The sequence below is a fragment of the Melospiza georgiana genome, chromosome 29, assembly GCF_028018845.1.
Source record: "Melospiza georgiana isolate bMelGeo1 chromosome 29, bMelGeo1.pri, whole genome shotgun sequence".
NCBI lineage: Eukaryota > Metazoa > Chordata > Aves > Passeriformes > Passerellidae > Melospiza > Melospiza georgiana.
Window position 1 is genome coordinate 6,486,645 of NC_080458.1, and position 27,510 is coordinate 6,514,154.

The window sequence follows — 27,510 nt, forward strand, 5'->3', positions numbered from 1 at the left end:
GACTCAAACGTAGTGTTGGAGGAGTGAGATAAAATTCTGTGTGCAGATGCACACCCTGCCCTGAGCAGCACGAGTCAGAGAAGGATGGAATCATGGAATGGTTTGGGTTGGAAAAGCTCATCCTGTTCCACCCCCTGCCTTGGCAGGGACACTTTCCACTATCCCAGGTTGCTCCAAGCCCTGCCAGCCTGGCCTTGGACACTTGCAGAGATTGGGCATCCCCAGCTTCTCTGGGCCCCCTGTGCCTCAGCACCCTCACAGGGAGGAGTTTCTCCCCAATATCTTATCTAAACCTCTGTCAGTCTGAAGGCACCGAGTCCCACCCCAGCTCTGGAGTCCTGGTCTCAGAGTCTGAAGTGCCTCTGGCATTTGAGGAGCGGAGTCCATTCCCTTTCCAGGCATTCCACAAATCACCTTTGGAACCAAACTGGGCACTTAGCTGGAATGTTTTAGCAGACATTGGTGGAGTTAGGAGGCTTAGAGCCTGATGCCTGTAATCCCCTTTAGTGCTGTGGAGGGGACTGGCAGGAGGGTCCTGTTCAGGGCAAACCCCACAGCCAGATCTGCTCTGGGGCTGAGGCTGCTCCCTCTCCTTTTGGGCTCACAGCAAAGAAAACATCCTGTTTGTGCTCACTCACTTCTTGTCATCGTGTAACTGTGGCTTGATTTTAGCTTGATAGCAAATAATTCTGTTTTCTTAGTGCTGTGTGTTTGATGGCTCCCCATTTCTGGGAGATGGGAGGTTGTGAGTATGGCAGGCTCTGTGAAGAGGCTTGAAACGCTGCAGGGCTGTTTGTTTTAATCCCTCCAAGGTTCCAGTCTTTCTTGTGGTTCTGATGTAATGTGAGAAATTAAAACAAAAGGCAGCAGCCAGATGGTGCATCTCCAGGATCAGACAGATTAGTTTTTTAAAAGAGGGAAAAGTTTACCAATGCTTATTCTGGTCTCTAGAGTAATCACTCTAATAATAATCACTCCAGAGGGGATTCTCCCCCTCTGCTCAGCCCACCTGGAGCTTTCTGTCCAGTTTTGGGGCCCCCACAATCAGAAGGATGTGGAGCTGTTGGAGCAGGTCCAGAGGAGAACACAAGGTTGATAAAAAGGGACTGGAGCACCTCCCTTATGGAGACAGCTGGGAGAGTTGGGAACCTTCAGCATGGAGAAGAGAAGGTGGTGTGGAGACTTCACAGCTCCTTCCAGTGTCTGAAAGGGCTACAGGGAAGCTGGAAAAGGAGAATTCACCAGCAACTGCAGTGACAGGACAGGGGGAATGGTTCACACTGGAAGAGGGGAAGTTTATTTGACATATATGGAAGAAATTCCTCCCTGTGAGGGTGGTGATTCCCTGGCACCTGGATCATGTCCACCCTTGCCTCAGTTTGTGGAGATCCCCATAGCAGCTGCTGCAGTGGACTCACTTTGTTTGCTGTTTGATTAGTTGAAGATGAGGCTGTGAGTTTGCACTTCCCCTTCACCCTTTGGGTTGGGAATTATCCCACTTTGTTCACATAAGTTGTTTTTTGTGGTTACAGGAGATTTTCATGCACTCCCAGTTTCCCTTTTTAGTTTTTCACTGCTTTGATATTCCATTTAGATAGCTGCTGTGATCCAAGTTATTGCATTTAAATAGTGGATAGTGTAGGTCTCTGATCCCAAGGGAAACTGCAGAAGTTCTGTAATATGGAGCTTTGAAATCTTAATGTGCTCGGATTTATTGAGTTTCAGGTTTTCTTCAGCTGTGTTCAGGTGAAACCTTAATGGCACGGAAAAAAAGGCAGGCAGACCTCAAATTGCAAAATTCCAATGTGATTAAATGAGGTTTCTTTGTTTGTTTTTAGGGGACATCACACAGAAGGGGTATGAGAAGAAGAGAGCAAAGCTGCTGGCTCCGTATGTTCCACAAACCCAAGGTAGGTCCTTGTTTTGGCTGGAATCACCTCCCACTCCCTTGGCTCCTCAAGGGCTCTGGATCAATCATGAAGGTCCTCAAGAACCATTCTGGAAACATTCTCCAAAATATCTGTGCTCTGTCCTTTTTAGTGCCTTGTTGGAGAAACATTAGCATTTTTATAATTTGTTGCTTTATTTTGCCAGAGTAGCTGAAGTCACCTCCTTTGGGTCCAATTTCCTTTGGTTCAGAGATCCAGAGCAGCTCAGCTGGTTGTATGTGGGATAATTACATTTAATTGTAAACTGAAGGACGTGGCTGAATGTGTGTCTAATCATTATTTTGGGGCTTACGTGGAATAATTGTTACTGATATCCTGAGATGTTCAGCCATTAAAAACTGATGTGTCTGCTTCTGATTTCAGGCAGTGACTGGCTATGACAGAGAGTCCTGAATGGACCTACTGGAATTTACTGAGCCTGGTCTACTGCCAAAAAAACATTGATAAAGAGTAAAAGCTCAAAGTGCATTTATTGCCCATCAACACCACGGGACCGGGGGAAAATGACAGCAGCTCCCTTCAGGCACTTGATGGGGGAAATAAAGTTGTCATGTGGCAACTTCCTGACTCTCCCACCCCAAACCACTGCCCAATTCCTGCTCTCTAGGTCGTTCTCAGGTTGGATTTGGTTGTTTATTGATCTCAAGGTGGGGCTTTTTGAGGTTGGGTTTTTTACGGTGTGTTCTGTCTGAGCTGAAGGGAGCAAGGCAAGCAAAAATGTAATTTAGCCTTCAAAATGGAGATTTTGTTACAAACAGCTCTCCAAGTGCTGAGGGCTCCCTGGAGCAGGATGTGATGGGAATCTCAGAGACTTGGTTGCTGCCTATTTATCAAATCTATTTCTGTTACTTAAAGAAACCAAAAACTAATATCCACATGACTAATCCCTCTTGATAAGTAGGTATTTGTTGAGCAGGTTTTACAGTCCTCAGGCTAGCATTTGTGCCAGTGGAGATCTCGAGCCTGAGGAGGAAATGGGCAATCCTTGGGTAGTTCAGGAACTCTTGGCAGCCCTGCTTTTGTCCTGAGTGTTCTGGAGTCTGAAGATGATACAATCCTGGCCCCAACCCTGGCACTGTGCACGTTTGATTTGTCTCAGAAAATGTTTAATTAGGAGGGGGAAAAGAGTGTTTGGCAAGGCTGGGCTGTGCTCTGTTAATTGTGAGAGCTGCCAGTGGAGCTGAGGTCCAGGCAGAAGGATGAGGGAGGTCACCAATTAACCCAGAGGTCTGATTGCCCTTCCGGCCCAGCTCTGCAGCTTTTTATCCATCTCACACCCAGCTGCCCCAGTGTCTGGGAATCTCCTGTTGTAAAATCCCCGTGGAAGTCATGCGTGAGGGATTCAGAATCAGGTCACCTTGGTAATGAGAAGAAAATTCATTTAGTCCACAACAACAACAAAACAAACAACAACAAAATACTTAGTGCTGGCTGGCATTTCGTGCCATTTCTGTGAGCCCTGGGCTGGTGTTGGCTGATGGAGTGTCTCCATTCCATGGATGTAAAATGAGAGGAAGGGAGGGGGGTGACATGTCAGGGCATGTCAGCAGGATCATTTAGGAGATTCTCCATTCACATGGCCTCAGGAGTTAAGGCAGCACTGTTAATTACCTAAAGATGCATTTTTTCCTGGTGCAGTATCCATTAAGGTCCATCTAGCTGCTAACTCCTAAAGTCTCTGCAATCTGCAGATCCCAAAATATGAAGTCCCTAATTCCAGGCAGTTCTCCATGATGGGGGTCAGCAGCAAGCACAGCAAATGAAGCCCATGGAGTTGGATCAGGTGTCCCTGGGTTCTGGGAGTGTGTTCAGGCTGCCCTGGAAACCCTGCAGGCTCAAGTTGGTTATTTCCATGTTTTTATGGGTATGTAGCTTGAAATAAAACATCTTCAAGGAATAGCCAGTCCAGCCCCAGCACTGCTGCTCCATTCTGTTTGCAGACAGTGGAGTTACAGGTTTGCAGCTGCTCCCTTGTGCATGTGGCACTTGTTCTCCTTGTTATTCATGCAAACATTTATCCTTGTTGATCTTCTAATGGTTCAGCCTCTGAATCTCTAAATCGTTGGCCCTTCACCAAAACACAGGGATCACAAAGCAGTCAATTCTCATTAGAAGCTAAAGACAGTCAACAAATCCATGGCATCCTTCAAAGCCAATCTAAAAGAATTCATTTTTCATCTCTCTGTCATATTTGTCATGTTTCTGCCAGCAGAAAGTGCAGCTGTAGCAGGATTATTCTGAAGGGAGCTCTAAATAAATCACCTGTCACCTGCCAGGCTTGCCTTGTGCTGCTTTGTTGTGTAACCATCAGTGATTTACACTCTTTCCTCCTCTGTGTCTGAACGCTTTGTGAGGCCACTGGAACATGTTATTATGTCAGAGCAAAATATTGAAACAAAGAGCTTGTTCTCTGTGTGTCATGTCACTTAGAGCCACCTCTGATCCCTTCCTAACTGGAATGTCATGTTTGCCCTGTGATGCCCCACGGAGAGATGAGAGGCTTTTACAAGACTTACAAAAGAGAACTGAATATGAATTTAATAATTCATTTTAAATACTGTTAAATCTGCTGCTGACATCTAGTGGGTGCCTGACTTTGTAAATACTCGAGTGATCAGAAAACATGAAGCTTTTCTGTTTGGTCTGTGAAGTCGTGTTGGTTTTGGATCAAAATAAAGCTGGGCTGGGTTTGGTGAAGGCAATAAATGCTACAGAGATGTTAGACTGGTTATCAAGATGAGGAATTTTAAAAAAAGTCTTTCTACAAGGGGGATACTGAGGGGCTGGGATATGGGCACAGAGATGGAGAAGGGGCTGGGGAACTCCTGAGGGAGCTGGGGGGGCTCAGCCTGGAGGAAAGGAGGCTCAGGGGGGAATTTTCACTCACACAGGAGGATGGGTCGGGGGGTTTGGGTTGGACATCAGCAGGAATTTCCCCATGGAAAGGAAGATCAGGAACTGGAGCTGCCAAGGCAGGTTTGGAGTGCCCATCCCTGGAGGTGTCCAAGGAAGGGCTGCAGGTGGCACTCAGAGCTCTGAGCTGGTGACAGGGTGGGGATGGAGCACAGCTGGACTCAATGGTCTTGAAGCTTTTCCAGCCTGAAGAATTGTGCAATCCTGTGGAGATTCCTGCAGCTAGCTCAGGGTGATTTGCTGTTATTGTCAGTCCCTGAGCTCCAAGCATTCACCTGAAGCTGTTTACCCAACCCCACACACCTCAAAAGTGGTGTGACTGGATTGGAAGCTTAGGATTTGTGGTTTCCTCTCCATTTCTCTGGTCCTTTGGTAGTTTGTGAGAATTCCAAAGCAGCACATACAGATGACACAGTTGCTCTTGGTTTTGCATGACAGCCTGGAGGAAATTACAGCTGGGTGACCTCTGGGTTGTAGTTTTCAAAACTTCCCTCTGACACACAGATTCATTTTAGAATTGAACCTCCAGTAGCAAAAATTCCAATTTGCTCTTTCTGAATTATGTAAAATTATACTGCTTATCAGATTATCTATTTTCCTTCCTGTTTTAACGGGATAAACAAACTTTTCCTGGATGAAAAGCCACGCACTGGACATGCTGAAAGCCAGAACCAGACAACTGGAGATCTGCTTGGGTTTGTGGTTAGTGGGAACAGCAAAGGCTCTTTCTGCTGGTTTATTATTGTTTTTTTTTCTAGTCAATAACAAGCTGCTCACTGGGACACTGAGTGACAAACCAGCTTTGTGACATCCACAGCCCTGTCATGGGAGAAGGGAAGAGTGTGGTCCAAAAAAATCTCCTTTTCTTTCCCTCTCCCTGTTTTCCAGGGGTTGATCCAGCAGTACAGAAGGAATCCAAACCTCAGATGCCTGTTCCATCTGCAGCCCCAGCCTCAGCATCATCCTCCTCATCCTCATCCAAATTCCACCGAGCTCGCTCAGGGGGAGCCAGAGATGAACGTTACCGATCTGGTAAGGGCAGGGACAGGAGTTCCCTGGGTGGAACTTCACTTTTGTTCATATTTCTTGTGACCAGAGGGGATGTTTTACCTCACTAAAACGTGAAGCCAGTTAACTGCACTGTACATGGAGCTCAGAGCTATGCACTGACCCAGCGCAGGGTTTGAAAACTAAAAAAACTGCAGTGCTGAGGCATCCCCTTGGTGCTGTGCTGGTGCTGAGGCACTTCCCTCTCGCAGACATCCACACGGAGGCGGTCCAGGCGGCGCTGGCCAAGCACAAGGAGCAGAAGATGGCCCTGCCCATGCCCACCAAGCGCCGCTCCACCTTCGTCCAGTCCCCAGCAGACGCCTGCACGCCCCCAGGTGAGGCTCGGTGCCATATAGCTAAAAACCTTCTTTAAAAGAATTAAATAGATATTTATTTTAATTTATTTTAAATTATTTATTTATTTTTATTTATTTTAAAATATTTCTTTATTTTAATTTATTTTAAATTATCAATTTATTTTAACTTATTTTAAATTATTTATTTTCTTTATTTTAAAATATTTATTTTTTATTTATTTAGAAATATTTATTCATTTTTACACATTTAAAATACTTATATTTTTATTTAAATGTATATTTTAAATAAAATTTAAATTTTATTTCTATTTAAAATATATATTTATTAATTTTTATCTTGTTATTTACTACTTATTATAAATAAAGTATTTATAAAATAATTATAAACATTATAATTACATTTCTATATAATTATAATATATTTATAAAATCGTAACTTAAGCCTACTACCTCACTTAAGTAAAACTAACAGCAAGGCTGTTAAGTTCCCATGTAAAAAAAATGATAAAAATCAATGCACATAACAATCTATTCTTGTTAAAAAGACCAGTTTGCACCTATAAAGAAGGAAATTCTACCCGTAAGAATCCTTAAAGAAAATATGCAAACATCTGTGGAAAGAAAAAGCCTTAACACATACACACATACAAACCAACCAATAAATTGAGTAGCAAAAAAGTTACTGGCCAATTAAACCAAATAACTTTAAAAACTATATAAAAATAGGCTGTAGCATTAAAAATTCAGCTTTTCTGCATAAAAAAGCCCTCAAATTCTATTACACCAAGGTTGTGCTGGGCTGTCCAGGGATGCACCTTCCAAACCCAGGGGCTGCAGTGCTCCCTCCCAGTGTTGCAGCTCTTCAGGGAGTCTGTCAGTCCTCTCTCAGCCTGGGAAGTGACCTCTCTTCCAGGAGTTCTTGAAGAACCATGTGGTGGGATCCTGGGGATGTCCTGGGTGTCCTTGGATGGTCCTTGTGGGTCCAGCCTTGGATCTTGGATGGTCCTTGTGGGTCCAGCTCGGGGTGTTCCATGGTTCTGTGGTTCAAAGTGGCCAGAGGATAATTCACATCTTGATTCTGATGGATAATTCACATCTTGATTTCACGAATGGTCAATGCTCAGCACACAAGAGGAAGGTTTGCAGTGATGTTCGTCTCTGGGCACGGCCCTCAGAGGGGTCTGGTGGGATTCCAGACTTGCAGGACTTGTCTCAGCCCTGCCATGTGCTGGCTGCAGCAGAATCCCTGGTGACACAGGGTCTGTCACGATGCATGTGCAGCAGAGATCAATAACCCTCTGTTTTCCAGCAGCTGGATGCACTGGTGACAAACGAGTCTGTGTGGTTTTTGGCAGTGATTTCTATGTTGTGTCTCATTGTGCAGAAGCATCGCAGCCATTTGGATTGACAAAGTCATCCAAAATGTTATGAATCCACATCTCCTGGTGAATTCATAGCTCTGAAACTGCTCTGCTGGGCCACGTCACTCCTCCTCCTCCTCCTCCTCCTGATTTCCTGTTTTATCACATTTCCTTTTTCCCTTCCTTTCTCGGGGGGCTGATGCATGTTCCTGGTGTCTGCTTGGGTCTCAGCTCTGTGCTCACTTGTCCAGGACTGCAGCACATCCTGTGCTGGGGGAGTCACACCAGTTGAGGTCAGCACTCAAGCATGGCTGGAGTCAGCCTTTGCCTCAGCTCCTCACTCTGTTCCACTCTGACAAGTGATAGAACATGATTTAGTACTTTGATTTACCACTCCAGTGCAGGCAGAAAATCACTTTGAGTGCACCTGAATTTTAGGCCAAAGCCACCTGCGTGTTTGTGTTTAGCACTGTACAACTCAACATCTCAAGAACTGAGTGCTTGCTTCATGGTAATTAAATAATTAGTTCACAGTTTTGGGGCAGCCGAGCTATCTGTGCTCTGGGACACACAGGAAGCAGTTCCTTGCTGTAGATTTCTGTTTTGTTTTGGGGTTGGGCTTTTTGTTTGTTTTCTGCGATTGAAAGGGCCCCATTTAGAGCCCAGACAAAAGCATTTTCTGCTGTGGCCTTGGCACAGTTGTTTCCTTCGTTTTCTTTGTTCCTGGCACTTTGCAGTTTGACAGCGACCCTGACCCTTCACTTTCCAGTTCAGAATGACCAGAGTTAGGCAAAACAGCATCTGTTACTATGGAATGTGAACAGAAAAGCAATGAGAGTTAAGTTCTAGGCTTGGAGACCCCAGGGGAAGGATGTTGTCTGAGGAGGTGAATCAAACAGGGGTGAGTGTGTTCCCACCAACAATTCTGCTGCTTTAACCTCTGGTTTGGCCAATGTGGAAAACAGATCTTCCTGTGAAAGCCTGTGCTGTTGATATGTGATTGGAAAGAGCATGTTCAGTGCCATGTGCTTTTCCCTAAGCAGCTAGATTTTCTTTCTGCTTCCACACAGACACGTCTTCCGCCTCCGAGGACGAGGGCTCGCTCAGGCGCCAAGCTGCTCTCTCTGCTGCATTGCACCAGAGCTTACAGAATGCTGAGTCTTGGATCAACCGATCTGTTCAGGGGTCATCCACATCCTCATCAGCATCCTCTACACTTTCCCATGGAGAAGGCAAAGGGACCAGTGGGTCACTAGCTGATGTATTTGCCAATACTCGAATAGGTAGGAGCTGGCTACCAACAGAACAATCGCTTCGATTGTGCAGACTGTGTTGATAAAGGTGGAGTTGTCCCTTGCAGAAGGGAAATTCAGAGCAAGAGTTTAGCTGGTGTTGATGGAACTTGCTAGGATTGGTTGGAGTTGCACCTTCATGTTGTTGTTTTCCTGAAGAATTTCAGAGGATTGAGGTGGTTGTAAAAGGGAGAGTGGGGAGCAGGAGCTTCTGGAAGCAGGGAAGACTCCAGGGACAGTGTGGACAGAGCAGGAGGCACAACTCTGTGTCCTGTGTTGCTTTATGTCTCCAGCTCTTGGGAGCTCCCGTGGGTACAGAGCTGCCCAGTGCAAGTGGCATTTTCATCTGTGTCCTGGCGAATCCCTCAGGGGTGTCTGTGCCTGTGGAGTGGGGAAATGCTGTGTTTGACATCCTCATTTTGCTCTGAGCCCCCATGGTTTATTGTTTGTGTTAGATCAGGAAAGAAAAAGAACCAAATCCTGCTCTGTGTGTGAACAAATGAGCCTGCCATTAAAAAACAGGGTCAGAGGAGTAAAGCTTTAGCCCAGCTCTTCGTGGCTGTCTGAGGAATAACCAGAGCATCCAGGTACTGAGGAGATGGAGCAAAATCTACAGATCTGGATACCCCGGGCTCAGTTTTCTGAGGCTCTGAGGTGCTCCTTGCTGCTGATGCTTCTGTATGAAATGGCCAAGTTTGTTTTTGCTCTGTGTATGTTTGTCCTTTTTAGCTGCTGGTGAGGAAATTCCTGCACCGTAGGACATTGTCTGTATTTCATGTGCTCTCTGCTTCTGCTTAACTGGGTTGGGGCAAGCAGTGCTTAGAAGTGCTGGTGATTTTATCTTTCACTTATTTATCTTTTTATTGCTGTTATTTTTGTTTGTTTATTTGCTGGGATGCAAATTGTTTCCTGAAATGGAAAACTGAGGAGATTGCCCATAAAATGTAGTCAATATAATTAATGTCTTTGAAGCAGAGAGGCTGTTTTTAATTGGAGCATGCAGAAGGCCACATTACCTTTTGCAGTGAATTAAGGTAACACAGCTTTTTACCTCCAGAATATCTACTGTCTAATCTAATTAGTGTCTCATGCAAAATAGAAGCTTTGAATCTTTGTCAGGTTCTGTTTGCCACATTTATCCCTTGTTAACACCTGGTTTAAATGAATAGAACTCACACACACATAATTCTGTACATCTCTCTCTTGAGAGCAATAAAAAGTCCTGCAGATGTTTGGATTGTACAAATCCATGTCCTTTCCAGTGATTTTAGAAATTCAGTGCATGAGAAATATCCCTTGCCACTGTGTCTCCTAAGGGATGCAGAAATGAGTTATTTTTTCTCCTTAGAAAAAGGGAAATCGACACAGAATCAATCACAAAACCCTGTGAGTGGGAATTATTTGGGATTTGACTTCAGACCATCTGTAAAACCCAACCCATAGTTTCAGATTGTTGGTTTTTCCTTTGTAAGCAACAGCTGCTGGTGCTGTTAAGCCAGAATAGAATATTCTTGCCCTATCAGATGACTGAACCTGCTGGGTTGTGTAAAGAAACCCCACATTTGCAAAATCCCTTATTTAAGAGACAGTTCACAGGAGAATTCCTGCAGGGTGCAGTTGCAGCCTTGGCTGAGAGGCAGGACAGTGTCTTGCAACTTGGAGCAGAAGTGAGACCCAGCTCACACCATTCATTGGATTTACTCTGTGGCCGCTGGACAAGCTCTGTAAGCACCCAGCTGGAAGGGATTGAAACCCAACACAATTTTTGCTGATCTGCTTTGGTCAAATTCCCACATGTTTTGTTTTCAAAAGCCCTCACTCACAAAAAAAGCTAAATAGTAGAATTCTAGCAAGAGAGATCAGTGCATAGGTGAGGGAGGGATTTGTTCTGGACTTTGGATGTTTCAGAGCTCATGTGAATCACAAACTCTTAAAAAATTATTTATTTTTTTTTACAGTACTGAATGTCAAGAGATTGAGCTTCAAGGTTAGAAACCAAGAACAGGAATTCTGTTTTGCTGAAGCACTTTCCCGAAATGGATAAAATCTTGTGGTTTTTGATTTCCAGAGCAGATGCTGTGCCTCTCCTAGAGCTGCTGAACCTTTAGGAATCAGTGTGTTTAGCTTTAATGAGGTTCCCATACATCCAACCATTCAATCCTTGGGATTATTGGGAACAGGTGACTGACACTGTGTTAATAAAAGGTGTATTTAGCAGCTTTCTTCTTTTTCTAGAAAGTTTCTCAGTCCCTCCAGATGTCACAGCAACTACCTCCACGCCCTCACCACGGCCAGCAGCCATCGACCTCCCTCCCTCTGGGATTGTGAAGGGGATGCACAAGGGATCCAACCGCTCCAGTCTCATGGACACTGCAGATGGTACGGAGCCCTTGGGGCACCCAGGGGTGCCAGCAGGGTCCAGAGAGGCCTCAGATCACATCAGTTGTTCTCCCAGCCCTGGCTGATCTCACAGAATCACTCTGACAGAAGAGACCTTCAAATCATCGAGTGCAGCCCAGCCCCAACATCTCAGCTAAACCCTGGCCCCCAGTGCCACATCCAGGCTTTGTTAAACACCCCCAGGGATGGTGACTCCACCACCTCCCTGGGCAGCCACTCCAGAACTTTATCATTTTTTCTGTAAAAACTTTTCCCTAATATCCAACCTGTATTTCTCTTGGTGCAGCTTGAGGCTGTGTGCTCTGGTTGTGTCAGTGCTGCCTGGAGAAAGAGCCCAACCCCACCTGAGCAAAGCCACCTTTCGGGGAGTTGTACAGAGTGATGAGGCCACCCCTGAGTTTCCTTTTCTCCAGGCTAAACACCCCCAGCTCCCTCAGTCATTCCTGAGTTGTTATCTCATTTAAGCTCTTCACAAAATCAGAATGGTTTTTAGCGTTGGCATTACGGTGTTGCTGTGCTGCAGTTGTGGTGTTGGCATTCTGGAGGGATTTCCTCATGGATGGGGTGGTCAGGCTTGGGAAGTGCCCAGGGAGGTGGTGGAGCCCCAAACCCCTGGAGCTGAGTGGGAAGGACTGGACATGGCACTCATTGCTCTGGTCTTTCCCTCCAGGTGTTCCTGTGAGCAGCAGAGTCTCCACAAAAATTCAGCAGTTGCTGAACACCTTGAAAAGACCTAAAAGACCCCCTCTGAAAGAGTTCTTTGTGGATGATTTTGAAGAAATTGTGGAAGGTAATAGCACAAATAGTGATTTTATGCACATTTGTTACAACTGGGTACTCTGGGAGCTGAGCTCTTTTTGTGTTGTTCTCAAGGTTGGCTCAGATTCAGTGTTTGCAGCAGCCTCCATGAGAAGTCTGACACAAAACCAGTATTTGAAGTTATTCACTGTTCTGCTGAGCTTAGGGGGACCTCCTCAACACTAAACTTCTTAAAAATTATTTATATAGATTTTAATCCCCTTTCATTTACTACTTTAATTAATTTCCCAAAGGAGATTGTCCTCACTGGTGATTTTATTCCAGCATTATTTTGTAAGGTTTTCTTTTCTGCAGTTCTGTGTTCCTTTCGTTACTGATGTGTTGAACACCTTTGAACAACATCCTGTGAGAAGCCTCAGTTCATGATCTCTTGTTCTGTGCAAGACTTCCCAGGAAAAGGGATGGAATGGGTTTTTAAATGCTTTTCCTCATTCCTTTAGGTTTATTTTCAGCTTATTTCAAGCTGAGCTGTCAGGTGACGAATGGGCAAGGACAGGGAATATTATTTTACTTGGATTATATGAGAAATACCAACAGATTCTGGAAATAACATTGAATTTTCTCAGTTCCCCAGCCCGACCCCAACCAGCCCAAGCCCGAGGGCCGCCAGATGACCCCGGTGAAGGGGGAGCCCCTGGGAGTGGTCTGTAATTGGCCTCCTGCCTTGGAAGCAGCTCTGCAGCGCTGGGGAACCACTCAGGCCAAGTGTCCCTGCCTGACAGCCCTGGATGTGACAGGAAAACCAGTTTATACCCTCACATATGGTGAGTTGAGCCTCCCCTGCTCAGCTGCTGCCAGAGAGCAGCGGTGGGGAGAGCACAGGGCTCACAGGGCTTGTGAAAACCTTCCTGGTCTTTGCCAGGGTTGTGGACAGAGCAGTGGAAGTGTGGGTAATAAAAAAGCCAAGGTGGGAGCTGTTCTCTTGTCTGCTTGATGCAGAGCTCTGCAAGTCTCTGTTCTCTGCCTTGCAGGCAAACTGTGGAGCAGAAGTCTCAAGCTGGCCTACACCCTGCTTAATAAACTGGGGACCAAAAACGAACCTGTGTTAAAACCTGGAGACAGGGTAAGGACTTTGGGACTCTCTGGAGTAAAACCAGGGCTTTGGGGGCTGGAACTTTCCACTGACACCATAGTGAGACTCTGACCCCAGGACAAGGCTGTTTGGGGCAGAAACTGGTGTGATTTTTCAGGGGTCCTGGCCCCTCTGTGAGCAGCTTCTTGTGTCTTGGCTCTATGTGAACCTTCACATGCCTGGGCACTGAGCTCCTCACAGGCACATTTCACACATTCTGTGTGAGGAAGAGTGTGAAACAACACCAAATTTTCCTAGCTTCAGTCACTCTAGATGTGGATTTTGAAATGTTAACTTGTGGCTTGCAGGTAGCCCTCGTGTATCCCAACAACGACCCCGTGATGTTCATGGTGGCATTTTATGGCTGTCTCCTGGCTGAAGTGATCCCAGTGCCTATAGAGGTACCTCTTACCAGAAAGGTAACGTTGATGGAACTTGGAGCAGTGATTGGGATGGAAACCAAGTCAGGCCAGAGCCTCTGACAGCATTTCACAGCCTGCAGCTGCTGCCTGAGCAGCTCTGTACCAACAAGGACTTTTGGGAGCTTGGCTTGGCATTTAAAAATGGAAAAACATATTGATCAGAGCTGTGCTGAGCAGCTGGAGATGGTCAATTCTCCTAAATGATGCAGTCTTCACTTCCTTACTGCAAGTAATTTATACAGAACAGATTAGAGTGTGGATCTCCCCCTGGTTGATGGGAGAGGGCTCAGTCCAGCCTTGCTGAGCTCTGCCAGGTTCTGATTTTGCTGGACATGGAGGTGCTCAGTGCTCCTGAAGACATTGAGCCACTTTTTGTAAATTATTTGCCCAGCAAAGTGTTTTTTTTACCCTTACCAGAATTTTTGCACTGTTGCCATATTATTGCTGTGTCAAGAGCTGTGTGAAACTATGGGATTTCATAAGAGTTACAAAAACAATGGGGTCATGGCAAACATTATGGCAGGAGAGGTGGCAGTTGAGCTGGGAGCTGGTCTGACAGGTGGCAATGAGCTCAGGGAACACTCAGGGACTCACAGAGCTTTGATTTCATTCTCTGCACTGTGGCAGACTGCTATAGCAACCAAATGCAAAATTAAAACTTCTCCAGTATTTGCCCAATCAGTTTCTGAGTGAGCCTCCTCATTTTATCATTGTGCAACAGAAGTTGGCTCCAGGGGATGGAGAGGTCTCGTTATCCCAGTGTAATTACATGTTTTGCTTTTTTTGCCTCTCAATTCCTCTTTGCAGCATCTGGGTTTCCTTTAATGCCAGGAGATGGGGTGAGCTCCATGCCTGGGTGCTGGGCAGGAGCTCCTGTTTCCCCTGCATTTCACATCCAGTGCATTTTAATCTTGCCAGGGCCATGTTTCATGGGGTCACAGCATGGTTTGAGTTGGAAGGGACCTTAGGGACCATCCAGTTCCATCCTTTGCCAAGGGCAGGGACACCTCCCAGTAGCCCAAATTGCTCCAGTTGTGATTCTGTGATCCTGTGTGGAAATTGGTTGTTTTCTTCTTTTCCTTGCTATTCCTTCCCCCATTCCCCAAAGCAATATCAAACCTTGGATTTTGATAAGGGAAAGCTGACTTTAGTCATCCTTGAGCAGGAGTGACTTTTGCCCTCTTCCCTCAGGATGCTGGTGGGCAGCAGATTGGTTTCCTGCTGGGGAGCTGTGGCATTGCTCTGGCCCTCACCACTGAAGTGTGTCTGAAAGGGCTCCCCAAAACCCAGAATGGAGAAATTGTGCAGTTTAAAGGTGAGTTGGTTACAGATTGGCTTTTGATTGTGCTTTTGCTGCAGCTGAACCATCTGAAAGGAGCTGTCAGTACTCTGAAGGCACTTGGGGAGTAAAGGGGCAGCTCCTGATCCCATCAGCAAAATGTGTAGGATTTGTATTTGTGATGTCTGACACAGCTGCTCTGCTCTTCTGGGGGTCACAATGAGCCACCCCCCAACCAGGGTTGTGCTCAGGTCCCTTCAGTGGCATTTGGCAGGTTCCAAGGCAGTTTTATTCGCAAGCTTTATTTAGGAATGCTGCAGGGATCTCCCCTGAGGGGAGGAAGTACCTGGTTGCCCACTGAACTCCCAGATGAGAAATGAGATGAACCTTCTGGCTGGTAGCTGGGCTTGGCTTGGAATTTAGCTTGTGTAACTGAACTTGGACAAATGATGGGGTTTAGTGTATTCTTGCAGAATATAAATCCCTCAATAAATAAACTGATATTAATGTAGCGTTTAATTTTGGCTCCAGGTTGGCCCAGACTCAAATGGGTTGTGACAGATTCAAAATATCTCTCCAAATCTCCCAAGGACTGGCAGCCCAACATCTCAGCAGCAGGAACTGAGCCAGCATATATTGAGGTAAGTGCTGAATGGGGAATAGAAAGTACCTTGTGTGAGCTGAATTTAATGTTCTCATCACCAGAGGGAGAATAGTTTCACCTCACTCCCTTCAACTTCCCACTGAAACAAGCCTTTCACTGGGGACACCCTGCTGTGAAGCTCATTTTGGGTTTGAATCCCTCTGTGGCCTTGAGCACTGCTTGGAATAAGTTGGAGAATTGTTTTTGTTCCAAACAAGTGAGGGATGGAGACAGCTGAGCTCTGAGGTGGTGCTTGATAACCCCATTTCTGCCAGTGCTTGAGCCAGCAGCAGCTGGGATTCTCTGTTCTTGCAGAAATGCTGATTTTTGTTCCTGTGCCAGAAGGTGACTTGTTGGTTTTCTCAGCTTTTATTGGGACAATTGAGAGGTGTTTTAAAAGATTTTATTCTATTATCAGTCTTGATGAGTAGTGAGACACAAGAGATGTAAACCTCAATGCCATTCTATCAGAAGCTAACTTATTTTCTGGTTACAATACCTTATAAATTACAATAACCCTTTCAGCTTACTAGGTTTTCTACACGATGCTGCTGTTACTTCTAACACCAATCACCTCTATTTTTTTCTTCCTGGTCCTGCTACAATGCATCTTTCACAGTTCTAATTCTCTAAAATTATGTAAGCTTTCTATCAAATTTTTTAAATTCTTTACAAATCCATTTCCCACAGGATTGCAGCAGTTTCAGTGGTGGTTCAGCCAGTCTGAAACACAGATTGATTTTTCAGTTTGTTACAGGAGCAGGAAGAGATGTCATGAGCAGCAGTGACAGTGAAATAAACACAAACACACAAAGGGATGGAATGGGTTGTTAAATTCTTTTCCTCATTTCCTTTAGGTTTATTTTCAGTTTATTTCAAGCTGAAAGATGCATTTTTTCTCCCAGCTCCATGGAGATTTTCCACGTGTGCCACCACAATAACCATCTCCTTGGGTCTAAGCTTTCACACAGAGAGAAAACTTTATTTTCTCGTGGATTCTGTGATTTAACTTCCTTAATTTCTCTCTTCCTTAACTCCCTTTAACCTCTCTCCTCGCAGTACAAGACCAGCAAGGAGGGCAGTGTCATGGGTGTCACCGTGTCCCGTGTGGCCATGCTGGCTCACTGCCAGGCCTTGTCTCAGGCCTGCAACTACTCTGAAGGTGAGTGAGGCCACAGAACATCAAAGGTTGACAAAATTCAGTGGTTCCCTCTCAAATCTTCAACAGCTGTCTCTGAGTAACCAATATTTTACTTCAAAAGTAAATAAAATTTGAAAGTGCAGATTAATTCTTCCCCCCAAAAAGTGAAAATTAGCTGTGATGTTTTTCCATCCAAAATGGCATCATTTTCACTGCCATGATGAAGAAGAATAAAAAGGAGGATTTATATAATTTCTATGAAGTTACTGAGTGTTCTGATGCACAAAAAGAGGAGCAAATGAATGAAAAATGGAGCATTTCCCACCAAGCTGGAGTCCCCTCTCACTGCACTGGTGGCCCATAGAAATGTCTTTCATTGCTGATAGTGTGTAAATACCAAACTTTCTGGGGCTGGGGCTGTTCTGGTCCTGTGAGGTGTTTTGGGGCACCCAGAAATGGAGGGTGGAAGGTGCTGCTGGTATTCCAGAGGGTTTTGCTGTAGGATGTGGTTTATTCTGGTCTGCCTTGTAAATCAAGCTAATCCCTACATCCATGAGTGAAACTATTTATAGAGCTGTAGGTCACAGAGGTTTAAAATGCAAAGTTTGCCTTTAGAATCCATCACTTGAGCTAAAAGTCAGGGCTTGAGTGATGTTCCTGAGCTCCCCTGCTCGTTCATAACGAGCTCCAGACCCTTCCTGTCCCACTGATGGACATCTCAGGCTGGAATGTGATTTCCAGCTGGCAGCTGGATTTCCAAATGTGATTTCCTTGCACTTTCTGGACGTGCTCCTGCTCAGGCATGGACGTGCAGTTGTTACTGTGCTCAGTAACACGTGTAATCACACAGAGCCCTGGGCTGGCCCTGCAGCAGCTCTGGCAGGGCAGGGATGTTCATCCTTGTGCAGATTCCAGAGTAAGTGATGGGCACAGCTGTGCTGGCACGTTGCACTAACAGCTTCACCTTTCTTTTCCCAGGTGAAACGATAGTGAATGTGCTGGATTTTAAGAAGGATGCAGGGCTGTGGCATGGCATTCTAACGGTGAGTTGGCTCCAGAGCTCTCTGGAATGAGAGATTCATGATTAGATGGGATATTAGGAAAAATTTCTTCCCTGTGAGGGTGAGCAGGCCCTGGCAAAGGGTGCCCAGAGAAGCTGGGATCCCTGGAAGTGTCCAAGGCCAGGTTGGATGGGGCTTGGAGCACCCTGGGATAGTGGAAAGTGTCCCTGCCGTGGCACTGGATGAGCTTTAAGGTCCCTCCCAACCAAACCCATTCCAGAATTCCATGATTCTGTGATAACAGAGTCCAACACTGGGGACTATTATCTGTTAAAACAACCATTTCTCTCCCTGCCAAATCTCCTGGAGGAACAACAGAATCATCCTGACTAAACCTCTGTGAACTCCTGATGGGGTGGAAGTTGATGGGCACTGAGGGTGACTCTTATTTCTAATAACTCAATGAGAGGTTTGGGATCCCTTTCCTAACAATCCTTTTCCTGTTTTTCAGAATGTAATGAACAAGCTGCACACTATCAGCGTGCCCTATTCTGTGATGAAAACCTGTCCTCTCTCATGGGTGCAGAGGGTTCATGCCCACAAAGGTAACCTGGGGGAATCCACAATTTCAGCTTGGAATTCTCAGGATCCAAGAGTGAGGGACATTAAAATCTCAAATGTCTTAAACCCTTCTTGCTCCACCATGACAAATCTTGAGGGCCAAGGGTTTCACTAATATCCAAAGGTAGTTGATTTTTATTTTGCAGTATTAGATATGATTTTCTAGATCTTCAGGCAGGGCTGGAGCTCATGTCTGGGAGATTTTAAGCCCCCAGTTGTGTGGATACTTGTAAAACTCCTTGCATTGGTGACTTGCCAGAGGTTGGAACAGAAATGTGACAGCTTGGGAGGACAGGAGACCTTGCCATTTATTCCTGTGCACAGTCCCAATGCCATGTCAGTGGTGGGGAGCACGATGGGGATCTTGTGACTTGGAGCCAGTTTCTTCTATGAAACCAAGGAAATGGCAGAGTGCAGCAGGAGCCCTTGGTCCCTGGCCTCTCTGAGGGCTTCCAGAGGGTGATAATGATTTATGGCCTTTGGAGGAGGAGCTGTGATGATGACAGACCCTGGCTCAGGTGGTGGCAGTGCCACAGCAGATGCCACTGTGTGTTGGCTTTGCTGTTACTGCAGCCTCAGTTATTTAAGACCATGTGAGTTCTATGAAAATAACTCTTGGAAAGCTTTGATTTGCCCTGAGGTGGTGTTTTTGCGTTGTTTGCAGCAAAAGTTGCTCTGGTGAAGTGTCGAGACTTGCACTGGGCCATGATGGCCCACCGGGACCAAAGAGACGTGAGCCTGAGCTCGCTGCGGATGCTGATCGTCACCGACGGCGCCAACCCCTGTGAGTGCCCCAGCCCTGCCCAGCCCTGTCCAGGCCTCTCTGGCAGCAGGATCAGCTCCCTTGGAGCTCTCCTCTAGGCCAGAGCTCTGCCTGCTGCTGCTTGGGCACAGGACAAGGGTGTTTCGAGGTTTTTGTGTTGCCATCCTTTGGGGTGTGAGAGATCCTGCAAAGCAGGAAAAGGGAGAGTTGGATGGGGGGCAGTGTTTGTAAAATCAGAGAATTGTTCAGGCTGGGAAAGACCTTTAAGACCATCAAATCCAGCTCTTCACCTAACACCATGTTCGCCACTAAACCCTGTCCCCAAGTGCCACGTCCACACGTCCTTTAAATCCTTTCAGGGATTGTGATTCCACCTGGGCAGAATTCACTGTCTGAATGTCCAGTCTGGGCTTGTTCCAATGCCTGACCACCCTTGGAGTGAGGAGATTTTCCTTCATGTCCAACCCAAACCTCCCCAGCACAACTTGAGGCTGCTTCCTCCTGGAGTTTCCCAAATCCTCCTCCTGACCCTTCCTGTAGATGGGCATGAAATCAATATCTGTGAAGTGCTAGTGGCATCTTTTCTTTCTTCCTAGGGTCTGTTTCCTCCTGTGATGCCTTCCTGAGCTTGTTTCAGAGCCATGGGCTCAAACCAGAGGCGATTTGTCCCTGTGCCACCTCCCCCGAAGCGATGACCGTCGCAATCCGGAGGTAACAGATTGAGTCATCCAGCCTGGGCTTTCTTCACACTTGGCTTGGTCAGAGTTGATTTAGGCATGTAATAAACTCCTCTGACATTTACTCTGTGTGCTCAGGTACTCGAGTTGCTGAGCTTTAAACCTCCCTCCTGAGATCCAAGTGATTTCTGAGGTGTGTGACAGCTCAGCAGTGCCTGAGCTCTGCTTTTGCTCCTCCTGATTTCCACAGCCCGGGAGGTGTTCTGAATCTGAGATGGGATTTGAGATCATTTGGACACTCTCATACTCTGTTTCTGCCCATTGCTGCCTGTAAGAAACAGGGGTGGGAGCTGGGGTTTGCCATGGGGTGAGATAAGGAGCTGGCAGAGGAGCTACAGTGCCCAGGAACACAATTCCTTAGGGGTTGAAAATTTGGGTGGGGATCCTTGCTGCCATCACAGTTTGAAGTGATTATGCAAAGCAGAGACACTGAACACACCTCTTTCTGTTGCTGTGCCATCTCCATCTGAGTCTAACACCCAGCTGGGTGCCTGATTGAGTGTATTTGTTCATTTTGTGTCCTTCCCAGGCCTGGAGTCCCCGGGGCCCCTCTGCCAGGCAGAGCCATCCTGTCCATGAACGGGCTGAGTTTTGGTGTCATTCGGGTCAACACCGAGGATAAAAACTCTGCTCTCACTGTCCAGGACGTGGGGCACGTGATGCCAGGAGGTAAAAACGGACAGGAGACTGATATGGGATGTTTTTGGGGATGTTTGAGAAGCAGAATGGGTCAATGTTCTCTCCCACATCAGCTTCAGTGTGGGAGAGGTGAGGCAGTGCCAGACTCAGTCATTCCTGTCAGGATTAAATGTGTCACTTCTCACACAGGGCAAAATTTGGGAGCTGTTTTTAACAAAGCCTGATTTTTCCTAGGCATGATGTGTATAGTGAAACCAGATGGGCCACCCCAGCTCTGTAAAACAGATGAGATTGGTGAAATCTGTGTGAGCTCCAGAGCAGGAGGAATGATGTACTATGGGCTGGCAGGGGTGACAAAGAATACTTTCGAGGTATGTCTAGCAGAATGCATCTTTCCTGGCCCATTTTCTGTGTCAAACTGGTGGTCTTGTACAACCCCTTGGGTTTGTAACCGAAGTGTTAATGTTGGTTTTTATAAACATGCACTGGAAATCTCCTTGCAGTTAGAGATACTCAGAATCCCCTCCATAAACATCTCCCACCCTGGCTGTACTGAGGGTTCCCTGCCCTTCTCCTCTTCCCTTCACTCACGTTAAGTGCAATTTTTGGGGTGGTTTTCTCCACAATTTTGGGGTGGTTTGGGAAGGTTTTTCTCTCCTCAGGCCTCCAATGTCCTCCCTTGTGTTGCAGGTGATCCCTGTGAACTCCTCTGGCTCTCCCGTGGGGGAAGTGCCCTTCGTGCGCTCCGGCTTGCTGGGATTTGTTGGACCTGTACGTGAGGAGAGCCTGCACTGCTCTGGCCCTTCAGCCTTTCAGGGAAAAGCTTTGGGGAGGGAGGATGTGTGAGAGGAGCTCTCTGTGAGCTCCTCACTGTTGCCTTCTTGCCTTGCAGGGCAGTTTGGTGTTTGTGGTTGGGAAAATGGACGGGTTGCTGACCGTGAGCGGGAGAAGGCACAACGCCGACGACATCGTGGCCACTGGGCTGGCCGTGGAGTCAATAAAAACAGTTTACAGAGGAAGGTCAGCACAAGAAACCCCATCACCTGCTGCATGTCAAAAAGCAAAGCACAAGCTTTAGTACTTTCTTGGATTTCTCTTTGGTCGATCAGTTAAAGTAAACATATTTTTGATTTAGGTAGTAATTGCCCTGATCCTGCCCAACACAGATCTTTTCCCCACTATCCAGCCTGGCTTTTCATCGAGTCTGTGCTTTAGGGAAAGCAATCAAGTAACAAGATAAGTCAGGCACGTGGAGAAATTAATTCTCTGTCTCTGCAGAGTTGCAGTTGTTAGCTGCTGACTGGTGCAGCAAGGAAGAGTTTCATTAATGTCCAAAGATATTTGATTTTTATTTAGCAGTTGTGGATACAATTTTCCAGATCTTCAGGCAGAGCTGGAGCTCATATCTCCGAGACTTAGTGAGAGATTTTAAACCCTCTTGTAGGTGCCTTTAAATCTCCTTTCATTTGGGCTTTGCCAGAAGTTGGAACAAGAATGTGACAGCAGGTTGGGAGAACGGGGGACTGTGCCATATGGAAATTCCATCAGAAAGTGGAGTTAACCCCTTAAATACTCCCCAGTCTTTCCTTTTGACTCAGTGTTAATTGTCTGGTGCTTTTTCTCTTGTTTTTGCCCCATGGTTATTTTAACAAGTCCTGTATTTAATCTCTCCTTGGCCCCCTGTCTCTGAGGAGTGAAACTGGAGTGTGGCTCTGCCCTTTTCCTTAGGATTGCTGTGTTCTCCGTGTCTGTGTTCTACGACGAGAGGATCGTGGTGGTGGCAGAGCAGAGGCCAGATGCATCTGAGGAGGACAGTTTCCAGTGGATGAGTCGGGTGCTGCAGGTACAGCTGGGGAAATCCTGCAGCTTTTGGGGTGTGGGCAGAGCAGAGGCCACCAAGGGCCCCAATGGAGGTGCCGCAAGCTTTGCATCCCTCTTGGCACAAGGTGTTTGTGCAGGGTCACAAGCTGTGTCCAGGCTGTTCTGTTGTGTCCTGAGGGAGCTGGAGTGACAGGACAAGGGGAATGGCTTCAAACTGAAATAGGAGGAATTCAAGTTAAATTTTGGGAAGAAATTCCTTGGCCAGTCTGGGATTCCATGAATCCCAGAGAACAGAGAGGCTCTGGCAGTTTCCTCTCAGAACTGCAGAGCAGATCTGTGCTCAGGCTTTTGAGTTCTGCTTTTAGTCTGGATCATGTGGAGCTCAGAGTTCGGCTTTAAAGCCACCCTTTTCTTTGGAGATGCATTTTCAGCAGGGAGCAAGTGGGCAGGGAAAGGCCAGAACAGCTGAATGAGTGTGGTCCTAAAAGAATGAGTAGCAAGAACTTCCTTTGAGAGCTGCCTGCACTGCATGTGTGTCATTCCAGGAATGACATTCAGGGAGTGAAGTGTGCGAGCTGGGGTGGAAAACCAGGGAAGTACCTGGTGCTCTGAATAATGGATCAGATGCCTGAATGCTGAGGCGGGCAGGAGGGAACAGAGTGTGATGGTTCAGATGAGACAGATGGATGCAATCCCGAGATCAGAATCGTGTGATTCATCAGGCAGCCGTGGGTATTTTGGGATTTTGGTCATGAAGGATTTAAAAATGGATTTGGTGTCTATGAAATGGGCTGTAAAGGCAGGGGGGTGCCCAGCACTTCAGGCTCACTGCAGGGCTCGCTGGTGGCACAGAGGGCAGGTGGGATGTCAGTGATTCACTCACGAGTGCAGGGATTTGTCTTGCAGTGTGAGTGCATCAGCAGACTGTGCCCAGCAGTGCCAGCAATGCCAATGACCATCTCTCCTTTCTCTAGGCCATTGACAGCATTCACCAAGTGGGTGTTTACTGCCTTGCTCTCGTGCCAGCCAACACATTGCCAAAAACTCCGCTGGGAGGGATCCACATCTCCCAAACCAAACAGCACTTTCTGGAGGGCTCTCTGCACCCCTGCAACATCCTCATGTGCCCACACACTTGTGTGACAAACTTGCCAAAGCCCAGGCAGAAACAGCCAGGTAACCTGAAGCCCTTTTTGTTTGGTGTTGTTGAGCTGGGGCTCGGTGCTCAGCCCCAGGGACTGGGTGATGTCCTCCTCCCTGTCCCACGTGCTGGGGACCAGGGCCTGTCTTGTGCTCCATGGTTTGGGCTTGTTCCAGGCCTCTCTTTGCATGTGTTAGTCAGGAATTTTAATTCTCACCTTTGAGCTCACTGGGATTCTCCCTCCTGATGGACAGAGACCAGCAATGCCTGCTGAGCTCCATCCGTGAGGCTCATTCCCAGGAGCAGGGGGATCCTGCAGGGACTCTCTGTCCCTTGGCTCTGCTCCTTCCCAAAGTGCTGCTGTCTCTCCACAGGGGTGGGCCCTGCCTCTGTGATGGTGGGGAACCTGGTTGCTGGGAAGAGAATCGCTCAAGCCTCTGGGAGAGATCTGGGTCAAATAGAAGACAATGATTTAGTTAAAAAGGTAAATCAGTGTTTGTGACAACTGGAGGATGGGAAGGAGTTTTCCCTGCTGTGTGCAGAGCAGCAGTGGGGAGCACTGAAGGAGAAGCTGGTGTTGAATTTCTTCCTGTCTCTTCCAGCACCAGTTCCTGACAGAAGTGTTGCAGTGGAGAGCTCAAGCAACTCCTGACCACCCACTCTTCCTTCTATTGAATGCCAAGGTACAGTCAGTGCTGAGTTGTTGGGTTTTATGGTCCATGTGCTATCCAGTGCCAGTTGGAGAGTCTTTAAAATCTTTTGCCCTCTGCAGTGCCTCTCTTTAACCTCTGTATCAGATTTTGACCACAGATTTGTAACTTAAAACTTGACCCTTTGACCCTCTAGGTCCCTTCAGCAAACGGCTCTCATGGTTTGACACTTCATTTTAAAACTGAGCGTGTTTGTAGGTCCCACTGGTTCCTGTACCAGTTAATGGTGTATCCCTTGGTGCCACCATCCCTATCAGTGGTGTTGAGTATATTCTGGCAAGGTTCTGGTGCAAGAAGACCTGAACTGACTCCCTGGCAGGTAGAATTTTCTAGAGCAGATCTAACTCCATCTCTGTAGTGGATGAGTGGCTCACTGGGCACAGCAGCCTTTAGGTAGAGATAACTCTTAGCTGTAGCCTCCTGCTAGCCAGCAAGCTTGGGTTTATCTCAGAGCAGCCAGTTTGAGTTGTGCCAGCCCCTGTTGAGAGCATTTTTGTCTCCTTTCAAGGGAACCACTGTGTGCACGGCCACCTGCCTTCAGCTGCACAAAAAGGCTGAGAGAATTGCATCAGTGCTGTGTGACAAAGGCCATCTCAATGCAGGAGACAATGTGGTGCTTCTTTATCCTCCTGGTGAGTGGGTCCCACTGGGGAAACGCAGCCTGGGCTTGCTTTGGCCTCTCACTGGGATCTGGAAACACAGGAAGGGCACTCAGTGCTAGTGAGAGGTGCTCACTGCTGTGTCCTGACTGGTTTGGAGTCATTTGATGTTCTTTTCCTCAGTGATGGAGATGCTTTCCTGTGTGGTTCCTTTACTGTCCCCATTCCCCATTCCAAGCTTTCTCAGCTTGCTGCTGGGCTGCTGATGTTGCCCAGCTGTGCTGCGGGAGGGGCAGCAGTGCCCTGCTGTGCCCAGGGACCCCTCCCCAGTGTCCCCTTGGTGTCCCTGCAGGCATCGAGCTCATCACGGCCTTCTACGGCTGCCTGTACTCGGGCTGTGTCCCCGTCACCGTGCGCCCGCCCCACGCCCAGAGCCTGGTGGCAACTCTGCCCACAGTGAGGATGATCGTGGAGGTGAGTGCCAGCCTGGGCCCCAGGGGTGACACCTGTGTCACAGGGACTGGGGCTGGATTGGTCACGGGCTCCTGAGAGTCACACTGAGTGCCCCAGCCTCGTGCTCCAGGGGTGACACAGCTCACAGAGCTCGTGGTGGCTGTGTGACAGGAATTGAGGTACATCTTGGAGCTGAGGGACAGTGTTCTCCTTCATAAATGCCAGACAGAGAACCCCCTCCTCACACACCTGTCTGACAACACCAACGTGGTGTTGCCACCCAGAATTTCACCTTGGCACTCCTGAATGCTGGGGAAGTCCAAATCCTGCAGTGAAGCCACTTCCCAAGCTCAGTAACCAGAGGACAGCATGGGGAAGAAAGCTGGATCTTGCTGTGACACCTTCTCACAGGTTCTGCCAGGGTCTGTGCAGGCTGGGCTGCACTGGGGGTTTGGTGAGGGGAAGGCAGAGCAGAGTGTGCAAAAGGCAGAGGAAGGAATTCAGGTTTGCTGATAGGATAAAATAGTCTCTGCACATCGGAGACTGGGACATGTTCTGTGCTGCTGGGACCTGCTCCTGCCTCTTTGTTTCAGTGAGTGTTCATCTTTGCAGGTCAGCAAAGCCGCCTGCATCCTCACAACCCAGACCCTGATGAGGCTGCTCAAGTCCAGAGAGGCAGCTGGTGCTGTGGATGTGAAAACCTGGCCAACCATCATTGACACAGGTGAGCTCCCTGGCCAGGAGGCTCCTGGAAGTCCTGTGGAGGGGTGACTGGTGACTTCCAAAGGGACTGTCCCACATTTCATTGAGTGGCTCTTGAAAATTCGTTTGAATATGCATAAAAGGTATCCAAGATGTGCCATTGTTCACTGAGAACTCTTCTGTATTGAGCTGTGCATGGGAAATGATTACAGGGATTTCTGGAGACAACTTTAATCTGCTTAAGACAAGGATGAGTTGGTCATTATTCATCATTTTCTCCCTTTTCCTGAGAATAAATTTTCTTGGCAAGAGTTTTGCCATACACTAGCCTGTCTCTTCTGGAAAGAGAATTAATGGAAGGCTTTATCTTCCATCTCTGGCTTTTGGAAAGTCATGTTCTCCTTTCATATGCCAGTCAAGTAACCAAAATTAACCCATTTGTTTCTCTCTTGCACAGATGATTTGCCCAGGAAGAGGCTGGCCCAGATCTACAAGCCACCCACACCTGAAATGTTGGCATATCTAGATTTTAGTGTTTCCACAACAGGCATGCTCACAGGAGTAAAGGTATAGTAACGGGTTAGGAGATGGGCATTTGTGTCTTGTATTGCCTGACTCTCTGAGCCACCTCCCCTTGACCTCCACCTCCAAGCTGTAGCTTAAACAAAGACCCTGATTTTCTTCTGACAAAGCTGTGGGCTTCATTTCCCCGAGTCCTGCTGAGGAGAGAAACAGGTCTGCACAGAGGGGTCAGGAATTCTGCTGCTGCCTGCCCTGGAGAGCTGCTTGGGAGAGAGCTCTGAGCTCCACCAAGAGCAGAAGAGGGATGCAGTCAGGAGAAAGAGGATAAGATACTAAAAAGGAAAGCCTTAGACTGTTGTTAATGCTCATGTGTGTTTGGAGTTGGCATCACAGCACAGTCAGGGCTGGGAGGGACCTCTGGAGATCCCCCAATGCAATTCAGGGTCACACAGAGCAGGTGACACAGGAACGTGTCCAGGTGAGTTTGGAATGTCTGCAGAGAGGAAGACTCCACAACCACCCTGGGCAGCTGTTCCATGGCAAGTTCTGGCTCATGTTGAGGTGGGGCTCAAACAGCTGCAGCTTCAAGTTTAGCTGTTGGTGTCACTGTTGGTGTCACTGTTGGTGTCACTGTTGGTGTCAGGGCTCTGCAGTCTCTGCCTCTGCTGGGGAAGCTCAGGAACCAAACCATGGCCTTGCCTGCCCACCAGCTCTCCATGAGCTGCCTTTGCTGTCTCTGGGGGACCCTGGGTGCTGCCCTGGGCCCCAGCAGTGTCTGGGGGTGTCTGGGTGCTGCCCTGGCCCCAGCAGTGTCTGGGGGTGCCTGGGTGCTGCCCTGGGGGTGCCTGGGTGCTGCCCTGGCCCCAGCAGTGTCTGGGGGTGCCTGGGTGCTGCCCTGGCCCCAGCAGTGTCCCCCCTGTGTTGCAGATGTCCCACGCTGCCGTCAGTGGCCTGTGCAGGGCCATCAAGCTCCAGTGTGAGCTCTACTCCTCGCGGCAGATTGCCATTTGTCTGGACCCCTACTGCGGGCTGGGATTTGTGCTCTGGTGCCTTTGCAGGTAGGATTTTCTGGGGAGGGGGGCAGGTGAACTCCTGGCTGGTTGGAAATGGGAAATGGGTGTCATCGCACACGTGTTGACATTA

At 47.6% G+C, this 27,510-nt stretch overlaps 1 protein-coding gene across 3 annotated transcripts in view; it reads left to right on the forward strand.

Moving 5' to 3' along the window:
* Positions 1-27,510, forward strand: part of DIP2B (disco interacting protein 2 homolog B) — a 61,197-nt gene that overhangs the window by 24,387 nt on the left and 9,300 nt on the right. Inside the window, exons 2-30 of one of the 3 annotated variants that reach the window (XM_058042078.1) lie at positions 1,839-1,910; positions 5,751-5,894; positions 6,122-6,247; positions 8,661-8,873; positions 11,118-11,261; positions 11,953-12,072; positions 12,668-12,865; positions 13,073-13,164; positions 13,482-13,592; positions 14,787-14,910; positions 15,406-15,515; positions 16,577-16,679; positions 17,637-17,701; positions 18,171-18,264; positions 18,945-19,064; positions 19,640-19,754; positions 20,310-20,449; positions 20,654-20,790; positions 21,110-21,190; positions 21,312-21,439; positions 22,148-22,262; positions 23,215-23,416; positions 23,756-23,865; positions 23,984-24,064; positions 24,600-24,723; positions 25,043-25,164; positions 25,756-25,867; positions 26,303-26,412; positions 27,295-27,425. In XM_058042078.1, coding sequence (XP_057898061.1) covers positions 1,839-1,910; positions 5,751-5,894; positions 6,122-6,247; positions 8,661-8,873; positions 11,118-11,261; positions 11,953-12,072; positions 12,668-12,865; positions 13,073-13,164; positions 13,482-13,592; positions 14,787-14,910; positions 15,406-15,515; positions 16,577-16,679; positions 17,637-17,701; positions 18,171-18,264; positions 18,945-19,064; positions 19,640-19,754; positions 20,310-20,449; positions 20,654-20,790; positions 21,110-21,190; positions 21,312-21,439; positions 22,148-22,262; positions 23,215-23,416; positions 23,756-23,865; positions 23,984-24,064; positions 24,600-24,723; positions 25,043-25,164; positions 25,756-25,867; positions 26,303-26,412; positions 27,295-27,425 — 3,544 coding nt within the window. The remainder of the gene's footprint in view (positions 1-1,838; positions 1,911-5,750; positions 5,895-6,121; positions 6,248-8,660; positions 8,874-11,117; positions 11,262-11,952; positions 12,073-12,667; positions 12,866-13,072; positions 13,165-13,481; positions 13,593-14,786; positions 14,911-15,405; positions 15,516-16,576; positions 16,680-17,636; positions 17,702-18,170; positions 18,265-18,944; positions 19,065-19,639; positions 19,755-20,309; positions 20,450-20,653; positions 20,791-21,109; positions 21,191-21,311; positions 21,440-22,147; positions 22,263-23,214; positions 23,417-23,755; positions 23,866-23,983; positions 24,065-24,599; positions 24,724-25,042; positions 25,165-25,755; positions 25,868-26,302; positions 26,413-27,294; positions 27,426-27,510) is intronic. The other 2 variants (XM_058042079.1, XM_058042080.1) reach the window with 2 other exon arrangements.